At 52.0% G+C, this 16820-nt stretch overlaps 1 protein-coding gene and 1 long non-coding RNA gene across 4 annotated transcripts; one reads left to right on the top strand and one right to left on the bottom strand.

Moving 5' to 3' along the window:
* The first annotated feature begins 1037 nt into the window (after positions 1–1037).
* Positions 1038–15121, top strand: LMAN2L (lectin, mannose binding 2 like). Of its 2 annotated transcripts, XM_033081329.2 has the most exons (9): positions 1038–1167; positions 1254–1372; positions 3186–3303; positions 4603–4685; positions 7107–7139; positions 10209–10370; positions 12463–12577; positions 13438–13557; positions 14161–15121. In XM_033081329.2, exons 1-9 carry the CDS (start codon positions 1038–1040, stop codon positions 14301–14303), a joined length of 1023 nt encoding a protein of 340 aa, XP_032937220.1. In that variant the 3' UTR covers positions 14304–15121. The 2 variants fall into 2 exon arrangements, with proteins under 2 accessions (XP_032937220.1, XP_032937221.1); XM_033081330.2 differs by lacking the exon at positions 7107–7139.
* On the bottom strand, positions 15099–16805 carry LOC117007888. 2 transcript variants are annotated; one of them, XR_004420220.1, is made up of 5 exons: positions 16453–16805; positions 16251–16371; positions 15865–16169; positions 15671–15782; positions 15099–15580 (listed from the first exon to the last, which is right to left on the bottom strand). It is a non-coding gene; the product is annotated as an uncharacterized LOC117007888 (long non-coding RNA). The 2 variants fall into 2 exon arrangements; XR_004420221.1 differs by lacking the exon at positions 15671–15782.
* Positions 16806–16820: the final 15 nt, after the last annotated feature.

Below are 16820 nucleotides of genomic sequence, written 5' to 3' on the forward strand. Positions count from 1 at the left end.
ACGCCTTGGAGGGGTCAATGAGGTCACGCCTATGGGTGACGTCACGTATAAACCACGACAGCGACACCCAGGCCGCGCCACATTAGGAAAAGACCACGCCCTCAGCGGTTACGTCACACAAAGACACGCCCCTCCTCGCGAGGTGTAGTAACCATGGCCGCTCCTCTAATGTGACGTCACACACTCTGGGCTCCGCCCCGCACTAGGATGAAGCGGTCGGGGGGCGGCCAATGCTACAGTTACGTCACCGTTTAGGCCACGCCCATTCAGAGGGAGTCACACGGCTGGCCACGCTCCCGAGGTGGGGGGGCACAGACAGGGACACACCCCTCGAGACGCCCCACATATGGTCACGCCCAGGAGAGCACACATGGCCACGCCCCTTTATGACATCATACGGTAAACCACGGCCGCCCTGGGACGTACACGTGGCCACGCCTTCTCTATGACGTCACACACTCCGCCCCCGGGGCGTCCCACCCATGGCCCCGCCCCCCAGCCCCGCGCCTTAAAGGGGCCGATGGTGGCCTGGCTTCGGGGGCGTCCCTCGGGGAACGGGACTGGGGGAGACAGGAGGCACTGGGACCTGGAGGGGTGGAATCAGGCTAGAGGATCAGTGGGTACACCGCTATCCGGGGGAAAACAGGGTCTGGGCGGGGGAATGGGACTCAGGGGTGCGCTTCGAATTTGGAGAGGGGAGCACCAGACCTGGGATGGCACCAGGACCTGGGATGATACCAGGACCTGGGATGGCACCAGGACCTGGAGGGCATCAGGATTTTGAGAGGCACTAGGACCTGGGATGGCACCGGGACCTCTGGGGGTTGGCACTAGGACCCGGGAGAAGGGGTCACCCAGCTCAGTGGCGCTTGCCATCACCTGGCGCCAGAACTACATTACCCATAACCCCCCTCGCGCCTCCAGTTAACAGACAGCCTGATTGACCAATCATCACTGGCAGTTCCGCCAGGGGGCGGGACCAGCGGTGCGGCCCAGCCAGTGGGCGCGCGGGGCGGGGCGCGGGGCGGTGGGGGAAGATGGCGGCGGCGGGCCGGTGGCGGGCCGGGCTGGCCCTGCTGGCCGTGGCGCTGGGGCTCTGCGGGACGGGCGCCGAGCAGACCGAGGAGCACCTCAAACGCGAGCACTCGCTGTCCAAGCCGTACCAGGGTGAGCGGGGAGGGCGGGCGGTGGTGGCAGACGGTGCCCGGTGCCCGTTGCCGGTGGCCGGTACCAACGGTGCGTGTGGGCCGCAGGTGTGGGCTCGGCCAGCTCGGGGCTGTGGGACCTGCTGGGCAACGCCATGGTCATGACCCAGTTCATCCGCCTCACCCCCGACGTGCAGAGCAAGCAGGGAGCCGTGTGGAACCGAGTGGTGAGCGGGGGGCACCGGGGAGAGGCTCGGGAGCGGAGGGGAACCGGGATGGGCCGGGGGAGAGGGTCGGGGTCCGGACAGGAGGGGACCGGGACCGGGATGGGGCAGCGGAATGGAAGGGGACAGGGGTTGGATGGGGACAGGCGGGGACTGGGATGCGATGGGATGGGATGGGATGCGGTGGGATGGGATGCGGTGGGATGGGATGCGATGGGATGGGATGGGATGAGATGCGGTAGGATGGGATGGGACTGGATGTGACTGGGATGGGATGGGGACTGGGATGGGATGGGATCAGGACAGGGTTAAGGTTAAGAGATAGAGAGGATTGGGAGAGGGTCAGGATTGGGATCAGGACAGGCTTACAGTTTGGAGAAGGACTGGGACAGGGTGAGGGTTAGGAGAGGGAGAGGATCAGGGGAGGGTCTGGATCAGGATCCAGACCGGGATCAGGACACAGTGAGGGTTAGGAGAGGATCAGAAGAGGGTCAGGATTGGGATCAGGACTGGGAGCGGGGCAGGAGAGGGTTGGGATCAGGACAGGGACAGAGTTAGGGTTAGGAGAGGGTCTGGATCAGGACAGGGACTGGGATGAGGTAGGAAGGGATCAGGATTGGGAGGATACTGGGATAAGGAGAGGGACACAATGGCTGAGGGAGAGGGTGTGGGATTAGGATGGGAAAGGACTGGGATTGAGGTGGACATTGGGATGGGATGGGATGGGATCAGTGGGGTTGATGGAATGGGGTGGGATGGGAGTGGAATGGGATGAGCTGGAGGACAGGGTCCTCAGGCAAGAAGGATCAGGGCAAGAAGGAATTGGGAATGAGGAGGGCACTGGGATGGGATCAATGGGAACAATGGGATCAATAGGAGCATTGGGATCAATGGGATGGGATCAATGGGATGGGATCGGTGGGATGGAATTGGGCAGATGGGAATGGGATCAGTGAGATGGAATAGGATGGATGAGATGGGATCAGTGGGTTGGGATGGCATTGGGATGGGTGTAGGGGAGCTGGAGAAGGGGGTGAGGATTTGGAGCAAAGTTTAGGATCAAGGGGTGACTGGAGCTGGAAGAGAGGGTTGGAATTGGGCCAGGACAGGATCAGGATCAGGAAAGGCACCAGGATAAGGGGAGAGGCTGGAGGAGACCAGAGTGGGACACCCAACTTTGGGGGGTGCTCTGGGGGGCTGTAGGGACATGGAGGGCATTGGGATGTTTGGGGATCAGGGCCCACCATGGGAATGGGATTCCCACAGCAGGAATTGGGGTGGGCTGGGGGCACCATGGGGACCTTCCAGCCCTTCAGCTCTCAGTTTTCCATACAAGAGCTGAGCCCCTCTGGGAATTTGGGGGACCCTGAAGTGGGTGATGTTTTCCAACCCAAAGAATTCCATGATTTGATGAAATTTGTGGATTTCAGAATCCAGCCCCCTCCACATTTATTTGGGAAACAGTCCTGGGAGATGATCCATTGTGCTCAGCTCTTGTTGCTCTTTTTCCTTGGAATTCTGACTCCCAAAAAACCTCTGTGATTCCCTCAGCACAGGGAATTAATTAGCAGCTAATTAATATTTGCAATTAGCAGCTGCTCCTGAGGTTTTCCTGCCTGGTAGCATTGATTTTGTTGGAGTTGCTCCCTCAGTGTTTAACCCTTGGGTGACAATCAATTCCCTGGGATTAATGATGCTTTTTGGGATTAATTAACCATGATAATTGGACAGTGAAGGGAGCTTGGGGAATGGTGGATGTGGGTGAGGGAATGAGGGAAAGATTCCTGAATTTCCCACCTTTTCTGCTCTGTCCCAGCCCTGTTACCTGCGGGATTGGGAGATGCAGGTGCACTTCAAAATCCATGGGCAAGGCAAGAAGAACCTGAACGGAGATGGCTTTGCCATCTGGTACACTAAGGACAGGATGCAGCCAGGTAAAAACTGTCCCTGCCTCGGGAAATGGGCTGGGGACACCTTGGACAGGGCTTGGGGACACTTTGGACACCTTGGACAGGGCTTGGGGACATCTTGGACACCTTAGGCAGGGCTTGGAGCAACCTGGACTTGAGGAACACTTTAGACAGGGGTTGGGACACTTTGGACAAGGCTTGAGGACACATTGGGCAGGGCTTGGGGACATCCTGGACACGGTGGACAGGGCTTGGAGCAACTTGGATTTGGGGGACACCTTGGACAGGGCCTAGGAACACTTTGGACACCTTGGACAAGGGATTGAGTATACCTTGGGGAGGGCTTGGGGGACAACTTGGGCATGTTGGACAGGGCTTGGAGCAACCTGGACTTTGGGACGCCATGGACAGGGCCTGGGGACACCTTGGAAAGGGCTTGGGGACACTTCAGACACCTTGGGCAGGGCTTGGGGACACTTTGGACACCTTAGGCAGGGCTTTGGGGACAACTTGGGCAGAGCTTTGGGGACAACTTGGGCAGGGTTTGGAGCAACCTGGATTTGGGGGACACCTTCACAGGGGTTGGGGACACTTTGGACACCTTGGACAGGGCTTGGGGACACACTGGGCAGGGCTTGGGGACACCTTGGGATGGGTTTGGGGACACTTCAGACGCCTTGGGCAGGGCTTGGAGCAACCTGGACTTGGGGAACACCTTAGACAGGGGTTGGGACACTTTGGACAAGGCTTGAGGACGCATTGGGCAGGGCTTGGGGACATCTTAGACACCTTGGACAGGATTTGGAGCAACCTGGACTTGGGGACACCATGGACAGGACTTGGGGGACACACTGGACAACTTGGGGACACCTTGGAAAGGGCTTGGGGGACAACTTGGACACCTTGGGCAGGGCTTGGGGACGCCTTGGGCAGAGTTTGGGGACATCTTGGACACCTTGGACAGGACTTGGAGCAACCTGGACTTGGGGAACACCTTGGGCAGGGGTTGGGGACACTTTGGACACCTTAGGCAGCGCTTTGGGGACAACTTGGGCAGAGCTTTGGGGACACCTTGGACAACTTGGGCAGGGTTTGGAGCAACCTGGATTTGGGGGACACCTTGGGCAGGGCTTGGGGACACCTTGGGCAGGGCTTGGGGACACCTTGGGCAGGCTTTGGGGACACCATGGACAGGGCTTGGGGACACCTTGGCCTCATGGCCTCCCAGGGCTGGAACTGGATGGTCCCTGAGACTTTCCCAACCCCTTCCACAAGTGACAAACTTTGTGCCTGAGCTTCCCAACTTTTCCTTTTCCCTGCCAGGACCCGTGTTTGGGAGCAAGGACAACTTCCTGGGGCTGGGGGTGTTTGTGGACACCTATCCCAACGAGGAGAAGCAGCAGGAGGTGAGACAGGGAGGTGACACCGATGTCACACTCAGCTCTTCATCCTCAGAGCTCCTCCTCCTCCCCCCACTCCTTTTCCACAGGGAAAAGCTGGGGGTGGTTTTTGTGAGGAGAGGATTTTAGAGCCAACACCCACACTGAGAATTCTGCAGCAGGAGCAGGGTTTGAGTAAAGCTGGAGTAGAGGCTGAGCAGCCCTTTCCTGCTCCCAGGTGCTGCTGTGCCTCTTGGAAAGGTCTAAAAATCATCACATTGATGTTTTTTGGGGGTTCAGTGCTGTGGAAAAGGTGGATGGATCCAGCTGGAGGGGACTTGGGACAGGTGCCACCACTTGGGCAGGGACAATTTCCACCAGCCCAGGGTGCTCCAAGCCTGGAGCAGCCTCAAAACCTTCCCCTAATTCCAATTTCCCCTAAAATCCCCCCCAGAAATTTATATTTTGAGTAACTCCCAGCTGTTATCCCAACACCCAAAGCCTCCAGCTCCCACTTTGTGCTGGGAGAACCTTGCCAAGAAGAGCCAGAATGGGTTTTAATTAGAGGAAATAATTAATGGAATGAATGATTTGGGAGCAGGAGCTGCAGACACTGGGAGAAGCTGTGGGGAGGTTCCCAGCTGCTCATTCCCACCTCCAAAAGGGACAAAAAGAGCCCAAAAAAGGTCAAAAAGAGCCCCAAAAATGTCATGAAGAACTCTAAAAGGTCAAAATGAATTACAAAGGGAACAAAAATAGCTCTAAAAGGAAAATAAAAAACCTCTAAAAGGTTAAAATGAGCTCCAAAAAAGAGAAAAAGAGGTCCAAAAAGGAGAAAAAGAGATCTTAAAAAGTCAAAAAGAGCTCCAAAATGACAAAATGAGCTCCAAAAAGGTGAAAATGAACTCCAAAGGGAGAAAAAGAGCTCCAAAATGACAAAAATAGTTCCAATAAAGAAAATAAGAGCTCCAAAAAGTAGAAAAAGAGCTCCAAAAGGTCAAAAAGATTTCCAAAAGATGAAAAAGTTTAAAAAAACTATCAAAAAGAGCTCTGAAAAGGAGAAAAAGAGCTCCAAAAGTTCCAGAATATCTCCCAAAAAGGCAAAAATGGCTCCAAAAGTTCCAAAATGTCTCCAAAAAATGTCAAAAATAGCTCCAAAAGCTCCAAAATATCTCCAAAAAAAGAGATAAATAGCTCCAAAAGTTTCAAAAATCTCTATAAAAAAGACAAAAATAGCTCAAAATGTTCCAAAAATCTCCAAAAAAGGCAAAAATAACTCCAAAAGTTCCAGAATATCTCCAAAAAAAGACAAAAATAGCTCCAAAAAAGACAAAAATAGCTCCAGAAAGGAGGAAAAGAGCTCTAGAAAGACAAATCCAACTCCAAAACGAGCTCAAAAAGCTCCAAAATATCTCCAAAAACCACAAAAATAGCTCCAAAAGTTCCAGAATATCTCCAAAAGAGACAAAAATAGCTCCCAAAGTTCCAGAATATCTTAAAAAAAGGCAAAAATAGCTCCAGAAAGGAGGAAAAGAGCTCTAGAAAGACAAATCCAGCTCCAAAATGGGCTTGAAAAGTTCCAAAATATCTCCAAGAAAGACAAAAATAGCTCCAAAAGTTCCAAAAAATGACAAAAATGGCTCCAAAGAAGACAAAAAAATCTCCAAAAGTTCCAGAATATCTCCAAAAAAAGAAAATGGTTCCAAAAAAGACAAAAATAGCTCTAAAAGTTCCAAAATATCTCCAAAAAAGACAAAAATAGCTCCAAAAAAGACAAAAATATCTCCAAAAAAAAAGACAAAAATGGCTCCAAAAGTTCCAAAATATCTCCAAAAAAGACAAAAATAGCTCCAAAAAAGACAAAAATGGCTCCAAAAGTTCCAGAATATCTCCAAAAAAGACCAAAATGGCTCCAAAAAAGACAAAAATGTCTGCAAAAAAGACAAAAATAGCTCCTGAAAGTTCCAAAATACCTCCAAAAAAGACAAAAATGGCTCCAAAAAAGACAAAAATAGCTCCAAAAGTTCCAGAATATCTCAAAAAAGACAAAAATAACTCCAAATGTTTGAGAATATCTCCAAAAAAGACAAAAATAGCTCCAGAAAGGAGAAAAGGAGCTCTAGAAAGACAAATCCAGCTCCAAAAATAGCTCCAAAAGCTCCAAAATATCTCCAAAAAAAGACAAAAATAGCTCCAAAAGTTCAAAAATATCTCCAAAAACCACAAAAATAGTTCCAAAAGTTCCAAAAAAAGACAAAAATGGCTCCAAAAAGCCCCACTGATCTCCAGAAAGCAGAATTAGGATTTCAGCCGCTCCCAGCCCCCGTTCCTGGCATTAACCCCTCCCTGCCCTGGCTGCTCTGGGGCAGTTCCCGGGGTTTTTGGGGACTCTGTGACGTTGTTGTTGCTCTGTGCTCTCTCCTGCTTTGCGCTCACCCTGGAGGGCAGGCTCAGAAGAGGAGGTACAGCCCTGGAAACCAGGTACTGCCTCCGGAATCGCCGCCTGGAATTCCCGATCCCGAGAGGCTGCACGGGCCGGGGGCGCTGCATGGCTGGGGCTGGGCAGGGCTGGGTGGGGCAGAACCTGGGGTTTGGGGTCCATGGGGATGGTGCCAGTGTCTCCTGGAGCAGATTTTGGGGTTTGGGATCCACAGGGATGGTGCTGGTGTCTCCTGGAGCAGATTTTTGGGGTTTGGGATCCATGGGGATGGTGTCACTGTCTCCTAGAGCACATTTTTGGGGTTTGGGATCCATAGAGATGAAGCTGGTGTCTCCTGGAGAAGATTTTGGGGTTTGGGGTCCATAGGAATGGTGTTGGTGTCTCCTGGAACAGATTTTTGGGGTTTGGGATCCACAGGGATGGAGCAGGGTGATCCCGGTTACTTTGGGGCAGATTTTGGGTTTTGGGATCCACAGGGATGGTGCCAGTATCTCCTGGAGCAGATTTTGAGGGATGAAGGAGTTTGGGATCCACAGGGATGGTTTCAGTGTCCTGTTGAGAAGATTATTTGGGATAAAGGTTTTGAGCAGATTTCTGTGGTGTGAAGACCTTTGGGATCATTCCAGGATTGTTTTGAGCAGATCTCTGAGCTGTGAATGCCTTTGGGACCATTCCAGCATGGCTCCTCAGGGCTGAAGGCCTTTGAAACCATTCCAAAATTACTGCTGTGGGGTTTAAGGCCTTTGGGATCATTCCAGTGTTTTGCTGAGCAGATTTTTGTGGGGTTTCAGGCCTTTGGGATCACCTTGGTCTTGCAGTGAATGGATCCTTGTGAGGTGAAGGCTTTTGAGATCATTCCAAAATGACTTCTGTGGAGTTTAAGGCCTTTGGGATCATTCCAAGATTGTTTTTAGCAGATCTGTGTAGTGTGAAGGCCTTTGGGATCATTCCAGCATGGCTCCTGAGGGCTGAAGGCCTTTGAAACCATTCCAAAATTACTCCTGTGGGGTTTCAGGCCTTTAGGATCACCTTGGTCTTGCAGTGAATGGATCCTTGTGGGGTGAAGGCCTTTGGGATCATTCCATAATGACTTCTGTGGAGTTTAAGGCCTTTGGGATCATCCCAAAACGACTTCTGTGGGGTGAAGGCCTTTGGGATCATGCCAGGATTGATTTGAGCAGATCTCTGAGGTGTGAACGCCTTTAGGATCATTCCAAGATTGTTTTGAGCAAATCTCTGAGGGGTAAAGGCCTTTGAGATCATTCCAAGATTATTTTGAGCAGATCTCTGAGGTGTGAAGGCCTTTAGGATCATCGCAAAACAACTTCTGTGGGGTGCAGGACTTTGGGATCACGCTGGTCTTGCACTGAGGGGATTCCTGGAGGTTAAAGGCCTTTGGGATCATTCCAGGATTGTTTTGACCAGATCTCTGAGGTGTGAAGGCCTTTGGGATCATCCCAAAACGACTTCTGTGGGGTGAAGGCCTTTGGGATCATTCCAGCATGGCTCCTGAGGGCTGAAGGCCTTTGAAACCATTCCAAAATTACTCCTGTGGGGTTTCAGGCCTTTGGGATCACCTTGGTCTTGCAGTGAATGGATCCTTGTGGGGTGAAGGCCTTTGGGATCATCCCAAAACGACTTCTGTGGGGTGAAGGCCTTTGGGATCATTCTGGGATTGATTTGAGCAGATCTCTGAGGTGTGAATGCCTTTAGGATCATTCCAAGATTGTTTTGAGCAGATCTCTGAGGGGTAAAGGCCTTCGAGATCATTCCAAGATTATTTTGAGCAGATCTCTGAGGTGTGAAGGCCTTTAGGATCCTTCCAGTGTTGTTTTGAGCAGATCTTTGAGGTGTGAAGGCCTTTGGGACCATTCCAGCATGGCTCCTGAGGGCTGAAGGCCTTTGAAATCATTCCAAAACTACTCCTGTGGGGTTTAAAGCCTTTGGGATCATTCCAGTGTTGCACTGAGCAGATTTTTGTGGGGTTTCAAGCCTTTGAAATCACTTTGGTCTTGCAGTGAATGGATACTTGTGGGGTGAAGGCCTTTGGGATCATTCCAACATTGATTTGAGCAGATCTCTGAGGTGTGAAGGCCTTTGGGATCATTGTAAGATTGATTTGAGCAGATCTCTGTGGGGTGAAGGCCTTTGGGACCATTCCAGCATGGTTCCTGAGGGCTGAAGGCTTTTGAAATCTTTCCAAAACTGCTCCTGTGGGGTTTAAGGCCTTTGGGATCCTTCCACTGTTGCACTGAGCAGATTTTTGTGGGGTTTCAGGCTTTTGGGATCACCTTGGTGTTGCAGTGAATGGATCCTTGTGGAGTTTAAGGCCTTTGGGATCATTCCAAAATTACTTCTGTGGGGTGAAGGCCTTTGGGATCATTCCAAGATTGTTTTGAGCAGATCTCTGTGGTGTGAAGGCCTTTGGGATCATCCCAAAACAACTTCTGTGGGGTGCAGGACTTTGGGATCACGCTGGTCTTGCACTGAGTGGATTCCTGGAGGTTAAAGGCCTTTGGGATCATTCCAAGATTGTTTTGAGCAGATCTCTGAGGTGTGAAGGCCTTTGGGATCATTCCAAAATTACTTCTGTGAGGTGAAGCCCTTTGGGATCATTCTGGAATTGTTGTGAGCAGATCCCTGTGGGGTGATGAACTTTGGGATCATCCCAAAATCACTCCTGTGGGGTGAAGGACTTTAGGATCTCACTTGTCTTGCACTGAGTGGATTCCTGGAGGTTAAAGGCCTTTGGGATCATTCCAGGATTGTTTTGACCAGATCTCTGAGGGGTGAAGGCCTTTGGGATCATCCCAAAAGTATATCTGTGGGATGAAGATCTTTGGGACCATTCCAGTGGTTTTTTGAGCAGATCTGTGTGGGTTGATGGACTTTGGGATCATTCCAAGATTGTTTTGAGCAGATCTCTGTGGTGTCAAGGCCTTTGGGATCATTGCAAGATTGTTTTGAGCAGCTGTCTGAACTATGAGGGCCTTTGGGATCATCCCAAATCGCCTCCCGTGGGGACAAAGCCCTTTGTGGCTACCCAGGCTCTCCTCTCCACAATCCCAAGGCTCCTCCCAGACCCAGATTATTTTTCCCCTCCCTGGCAGCGTGTGTTCCCCTACATCTCGGCCATGGTGAACAACGGCTCGCTGACCTACGACCACGACCGCGACGGGCGCCCCACGGAGCTGGGCGGCTGCACGGCCATGGTGCGCAACCTCAACCACGACACCTTCCTGGTCATCCGCTATGTCAAGAGGAGGCTCACGGTGAGTGCTGCCCCACGGCTGGACAGTGTGCTGCTTTGTGTGGCTTTTTTTTTGGTCCCTGGTTGTATTTACCAGGACCAGAGAGTCCTATTATGATTTAGCCATCTCTCAGAAAAGCTCCCATTTAGCCAGCAGAGAAATACCAAAGGCCTTACTTGATGAGTTCCACAAGAGTTTTTATTTCATGCCAAGGGTGGTCAAGCAGGGATTCTCTCAGAACAAAACCATATTTATAGGTTCAGGGAGGATTCAAACTACAACCAATAAAAGTCTATACAAAGAACAGCATCCAATCTAAGTGAGAAGTTCTAAAGGTAAACTTGTAACCCTATACCCTGATGCTTTGAGAATGGTATGTCCCTTTAACCCTGTAACCCCTGCAAGACCTATGGACTGACCCCCTGAATTCCTATTGGAAAGAAGCCAAGAAGCTATCCCCTCCCCTTTTCCTGACCCATAGAAAAACCCTCAGACCTTGAAGATCTTCCTCTTTTTCTCCTGCTCTGCCCTCATGGAAGCCTAAGAATTAAACTGAGAATAATTATCCCTGAGATTAAAGAGCCTCTAATATCTCATCTGTTCTACATGATAGCACCCCAGGCCAGCTCTGCAGAGTATTTGAGGAGTGGGGCAAGGCCAGGGTGTTGTATCATAAACTGACCAATTACACAGACTAATTTCTAGCCAATTATCTTCCAAAGTCTTAGGAGAGTGACCAAATTTTTAAGGAATTTGGCTCAACCTTGGTATCTAGGATACCTTATCTATTATAGCAAGTTCCAGGGGCCAGGGGAAAATGGCTTTGGAGGAATTGTATCATCCACAGCTTTGAAAAAGGCAGGTGTGTGCTGGGGAAAGCAGGGCCTGCCCTTGAAATGGAGAAAGTAAATCCCTCCCTCTGGGTTAGAATCGTTTTGAAATTAAGGGGGTCTCAGGGAAAGGAATAACAGTTCTTTAGCAGGATATGGAACAAGGCAAACAAAATAACAACAACTGTGGAATCAACAACAAGCAGAACAGGATCCCAGTTGTAAGAGCCAAAATGAAAGATGTGGGGATCCAGATGGCTCTTGATGCTGTTTATTGTGTCAGGTCGTGGGTGACAAGAGCCCAGTCACAGGTGTCAGCATCAGCTGTAGGTTTGTCTGAAGCCCCTCTAGTTCTGGTTACAGTGCATTATTTGCTTTTCTTTTAATACATAACAACCAATCAATGCTTTTACTATTACCTATAGCCTGCCATAACCACTGACATTACCATATTCATGTTACTGTTTTCCAATCACAAGAAGTTGGTATGTTACAGTTTAAGCTACAAGTTGTTTTTCAGTTTTCTTGCAGTGGAAAATTCTACTTGCAGCATCAGCAGTCTTGTTTACCTGTAGTATCTTTTTGCTTGGTAAAAACATCTTGTATTTGAGGTGGATTTATCCTTTTCTCTGAACCATAAGAACCCCTTCCAACTCACACACCTTTTGCTTTCTTAGTTACCCAGTAACAGCAATTCTTTTCTTCTGTATCAAAACTTGCTTTCATTTCTATTCCTTCTTCAGATTCTACAATCAAAGATTTTCCTGCTGTACAGACACATCTGAGACCTTCCTGTCAAATCCCAATTCACAGAGCATTGTTTTATTTGTCCTTGCTTTCTACATCTCATAGAACTTTTCATGCTGACCAATCTTGTGGCTGTTACTTATCTCTAATTGCAGTTCTGCTGTTTCTGAGATTTGCTTTTTACAGCTTTCTCAAAACCCTCTCATTTTAAGGATTCCCACAGGGGTGCAGGGTCCAACACCAGAAGAGGCAGCTCCTGGTGTTGGGATGGTGGGGGTGAGGTTTTCCAGCAGCCTTTTCTCCTCTGAGAACCAAAAATGAGCAAATGGCAGCAACTGCCCCCCATCCTTCAAATCTCGAGGTGTTCCCCCTCCTCCCCTAAGAAACTCCCAAAAAACACCACAGAGTTCTCCCTTCCCCATCTCAAGGACCTCACCATCAGTTCTCCTTAGCATGTCAGTGGGCAAAAATTCCACAGGCAGAGAGGAAATGAAAAAGCCAAACCCCAGCAATGAGGGTGCTGCTTTTTTGGGCAGGTGCTGATCGACATCGACGGCAAGCACGAGTGGAGGGATTGCATCGACGTGCCGGGCGTGCGCCTGCCCCGAGGGTACTACTTTGGGACCTCCTCTGTCACTGGGGACCTGTCAGGTACAGCCCTGAGGGCATTCCCAAATGGATTGGGGGATGGAGTTTGGGTTTGGAGGAGTTTCCTTGCTGGAAGGATCCAGCAGGAGCCTTGGGTTGAGCCCTGAGGAGGGGTTTGGGTGCCGAGGGTTTGTCCCGCATTTCCTGGAGTTCCCTGTGGGTCTCCAGGCTGTGGGAGGAGTAAAAGCTTGGGTTGAGCATGGGCTAAAAGCTTGGGATGAGCATGGGATAAAAGCTTGGGATGAGCATGGGATAAAACCAGGATGAGTATGGGATAAACTGGGATGACGTGGAGTAAATTGGAATGAGCATAGAATAAAACCAGAATGAGCATGGGAGAAAAGCTTGAGATGAGCCTGGAATAAAACCTTGGGATGAGCATGGGATAAAACTTTGGGATGAGCATGGAATAAACTGAGATGAGCATGGAATAAACTGGGATAAACCAGGAATAAAACCAGGATGAGCCTAGAATGAAACCTGGCCCAGCCCCTGGGATACCCCTAAAGCAGGAGCTGCTGGCATTATCCCCACTGTCCCAAGAGCCACCTTCTCCAGGGAATGATTTTACAGAGCACAAACCCTTTTTTCCCTCTCTTCCAGAGGTTTTCAGCCCCATTCTAGTTCTGCTCCCACAAAAACTCATTCCTGTCTTCCAACAAAAACTCCTTTTCCCTCCCAGATCCCAGACCCAGCAAAATTCCCGTGGCTTTCCAAGCACTTATTACTCGAATAACCTCCCAGATTTTTGGGGCTGGGTTTGAGAGATTGTTTTTTTTTTAAATTCCTGCTGTCCATGGAGCACTTCCTGCCATCCCAGAGAATTCCAGAATTCCAGGGATGGTTTTTGGTGCCTTTTGCAGACAACCACGACATCATCTCGCTGAAGCTGTACCAGCTGACAGTGGAGCGCACGCCGGAGGAGGAGAAGCGGGACAGGGAAGTGTTCCTGCCTGTTGTGGACAACCTGAAACTGCCAGGAAGTGAGTGGGAATTTGGGAATGGTGGGAGCATTGGGAATTTGGGGTGGGGTGTGGAGCTGAGGAGGGAGAACAAGCCCCACGTTTGGGGTCAGGCAGAGATGGACACGGTGAGGGTGTGAGGGCTGGGCTGGGGTGGGTGGGGTTGGAGTGTGAAAGATGGGTTCTGTGCCATCCCAAAATCCCACACTCCCATCCCAAACTCCCTATTTCCCATCCCAAAAACCCCAATTCCCAAATTCCCATCCCAAAGCCCAGAGTAGGGATCCACAGGGATGATGCTGGTGTCTTGTTGAGCAGATTGTTTGGGATGAAGCTGGGTTATCTCACTGTTTTTGGAGCAGATTTTGGGGTTTGGGATCCACAGGGATGGCGTGGGATTGGTGCCAGTTTCTCCTGGAGTACATTTTGGGGGATGAAGGAGTTTGGGATCCATGGGGATGGAGTGGGGGATCAGCGCAGTGGTTTTGGAGCAGATTTTTGGGGTTTGGGATCCGTAGGGATGAAGCAGGGTCATTCATCCCAATGGCTTTGGAGCAGATTTTTGGGGTTTGGGTCCAGGATCCCAGGGGGGCTCAGGGAGGTTTCCCTCACTCTGTCCCACAGTGGAGGCACCCCTGGAGCCCATGAGTGGCCTTGCCCTGTTCCTGATCGTCTTCTTCTCGCTGGTGGCCATCGTCTTCGCCATCGTCATCGGCATCATCATCTACAACAAGTGGCAGGAGCAGAGCCGCAAACATTTCTATTGACTCGGAGATTCCTGGCCTGGCCCATCCTGGCCTTTTGCTGGCCACATCCTGACTCCCAGGGCATGAGGGACCAGCCAAATCCCTGTGGGACTCTGGATCCAGGTGGGGATCACTCGCCTTCCCTGCTGGATTCCCTCGCTGGAGAGAGAGAATTCCCAGCACCTCCTTTTGTGTGGCCACCAGAGCCCCCCATGGACAAGCCCCTGTGGGCTGGGAGGAGCTGGGTGCTGCTGGATCTCCCAGAGGGATGAGTTTTCCCGGCTGGATGAGCCAGGTGCTGCCCCCTCCTCACTTTGGGGGTTCCCACTCCCCATTTCCCAGCATGTGGCTGCCCCTGCATGTGGTGTCCTGGCTCCAGGGCCACTGCTGAGCCAGGGAGCCGGGGGCATTCCTACCTCAGGGACTGCTGGCCTCTCCTTCGCCCCTGGAGGGGTCACTGGGTCCCCAGAGGGGTCAGCAGAGGGGGAGGGTTGGAGCAGGGCTGCTCTGGAGACTCAGAGTTTGAGATGGCAGCACCCTCCTCGCCAGGATCCAGGAGAACAGAGTCCAGTCCTGCAGCTTTGCAAGATATTGCCACCCAAAACAAATCCCCAAAACAATCTCAGTGGCCCCTGGGCCAGGGGAGGACTGGGGGGGGATTTTCCATGCTGGAACTGGTGTGGTGGGAGCTGTTTCTAAGTGCCCAAGGGGGGTTGTGGCACCCAAGATGAGTTTTCCTGGTGTTTTGCCTTTTATTTTATTTTTTGTTTTGTTTTTTTGGAGATGGCCTCTCCCTGGAGCTGTACCCGGTGTTTGGAATAAACGCTGAGGGCTGTGTGTGCCGTGGTCCTTGTCACTGGGACACCTCTGGATGGGGCAGGCAGATTCCCTGCAGCTGGGGGCTGTGTCCTGGTGGTGTGGTTGGTTTGGGTGGTGAGTGACTCGGTGGGAAAGCAAAGATCAGGCACAGCACTTGATGTGATTTTTGCCAGCTTTATTTTTTTGTCCATGGTGTCTTGATCGTCGTTGTCACCTTCGGTGAGATGCTCGCCCCGTATCCACCCTCCCCACGGGGCTGTTCTGTCCATGTCCCTCGGTGCCCCACGTGGGTGTCTCCGTCGTGTCCATCCTCATCCTGTGTTGAGATAAAGGGTGGTAAGGTCATGGGTGGTCTCTGTTTGTGCTTACCTTGGTGTGGGCTGGGGTGGGCTCTGTGGAGCGGAGTCACAGGTGGGGTCTCCGAGCCCTTTGCTGTCGCTCCTCTGCTATGGGGGGGCCGGGCCATCTCCGACGTCATCCTGTGTGGGGATGGGGGGGTCAGGACATGTCTGTCCACTTCTCATTACTGGGAGGGGGCTGGGTGGTCTGTATTTGCGGTTCATACTTACCTTGGTGTGAGTTGAGGTCGTGCCTGTGGAGCGGAGTCACAGGTGGGGTCTCCGAGCCCTTTGCTGTCGCTCCTCTGCTATGTGGGGGGGCCAGGCCATCTCTGACATCATCCTGTGGGGGGATGGGGGGGTCAGGACGTGTCCACTTCTCATTACTGGTGGGGGGGGGCTGGGTGGTCTCAGTTCGTGCTTACCTTGGTGTGAGTTGAGGTCACCTCTGTGGAGCGGAGTCATCGGTGGGGTCTCCGCGCCCTTCGTTGTCACTTCGCCCCTACTCGGGAGGAGCGGTCGGGATCATCTCCATTCTCACCCACTGTGGGGATTAAGGGGTCACGTCATGTCCGTGCTCCTCCCATTAGTGGGAAGGACCGAGTGGTGTCTTTGCTTACCTTGGTGTGGGTTGTGTTGGTCTCCATGGAGCGGAGTCACTGGTGGGGTCTCCGAGCCCTTCGTTGTCGCTCCTCTGCTATGGGGGGGCCGGGCCAGCTCTGATGTCATCCTGTGGGGGGTTGGGGGTTCAGGTCATGCTGTCCTCTACCCATTAGTGCTCACGTCATGGGTGGTTTCTGTTCGTGCTTACCTTGTTGTGGGTTGGGTTGGTCTCCATGGAGCGGAGTCACTGGTGGGGTCTCCGCGCCCTTCGCTGCCGCTCCTCCGATATGGGGGTGGGGGGGTGGGGCTGGGCCATCTCCGACGTCATCCTGTGGGGGCTTGGGGGTTCAGGTCATGTCGTCCTTCACCCATTAGTGCTCACGTCATGGGTGGTTTCTGTCCCTGCTTACCTTGTTGTGGGTGGGGGTGGTCTCCATGGAGCGGAGGAGTCTCTGGTGGGGTCTCCGCGCCCTTCGTTGTGGGGTGCACGGCTCAGAGTGGATCTGACGCAAGGGTGCCTCTCTCCCCCTGCACTGGGGGGGGGGTTTCCCCTCTGCCGCCGCCGCCGCCGCTGCTCCGGATCCCGAACTGGGGCACAGCAGCCCACCGGCCTCTTTATATACCCCGGCTGAGCCCCGCCCTCTTGGCCACAGCCAATAGGAGTCGAGAATCAAGCTGGCGCCCATTGTGAGGTCATAGAGAGGAGGCGTGACCGGAGCGATCTGATTGGTCGGGAGGAGCGCCCCAAAAGGGGCGTGGCTCGGGCCCGGAGTGGGGG

The sequence above is a fragment of the Catharus ustulatus genome, chromosome 27 (assembly GCF_009819885.2).
Source record: "Catharus ustulatus isolate bCatUst1 chromosome 27, bCatUst1.pri.v2, whole genome shotgun sequence".
Taxonomy (NCBI): domain Eukaryota; kingdom Metazoa; phylum Chordata; class Aves; order Passeriformes; family Turdidae; genus Catharus; species Catharus ustulatus.

What these genes read in the sequence shown, in the direction of transcription:
- LMAN2L (XM_033081329.2), top strand. Translation starts at nt 1,038, where the DNA reads ATGGCGGCGGCGGGCCGGTGGCGGGCCGGGCTGGCCCTGCTGGCCGTG. An exon ending in GGTACAGCCCTGGAAACCAG is followed by an intron (nt 7,140 to 10,208) that starts GTACTGCCTCCG and finishes CCTCCCTGGCAG; the next exon opens with CGTGTGTTCCCCTACATCTC. An exon ending in ATGTCAAGAGGAGGCTCACG is followed by an intron (nt 10,371 to 12,462) that starts GTGAGTGCTGCC and finishes TTTTTTGGGCAG; the next exon opens with GTGCTGATCGACATCGACGG.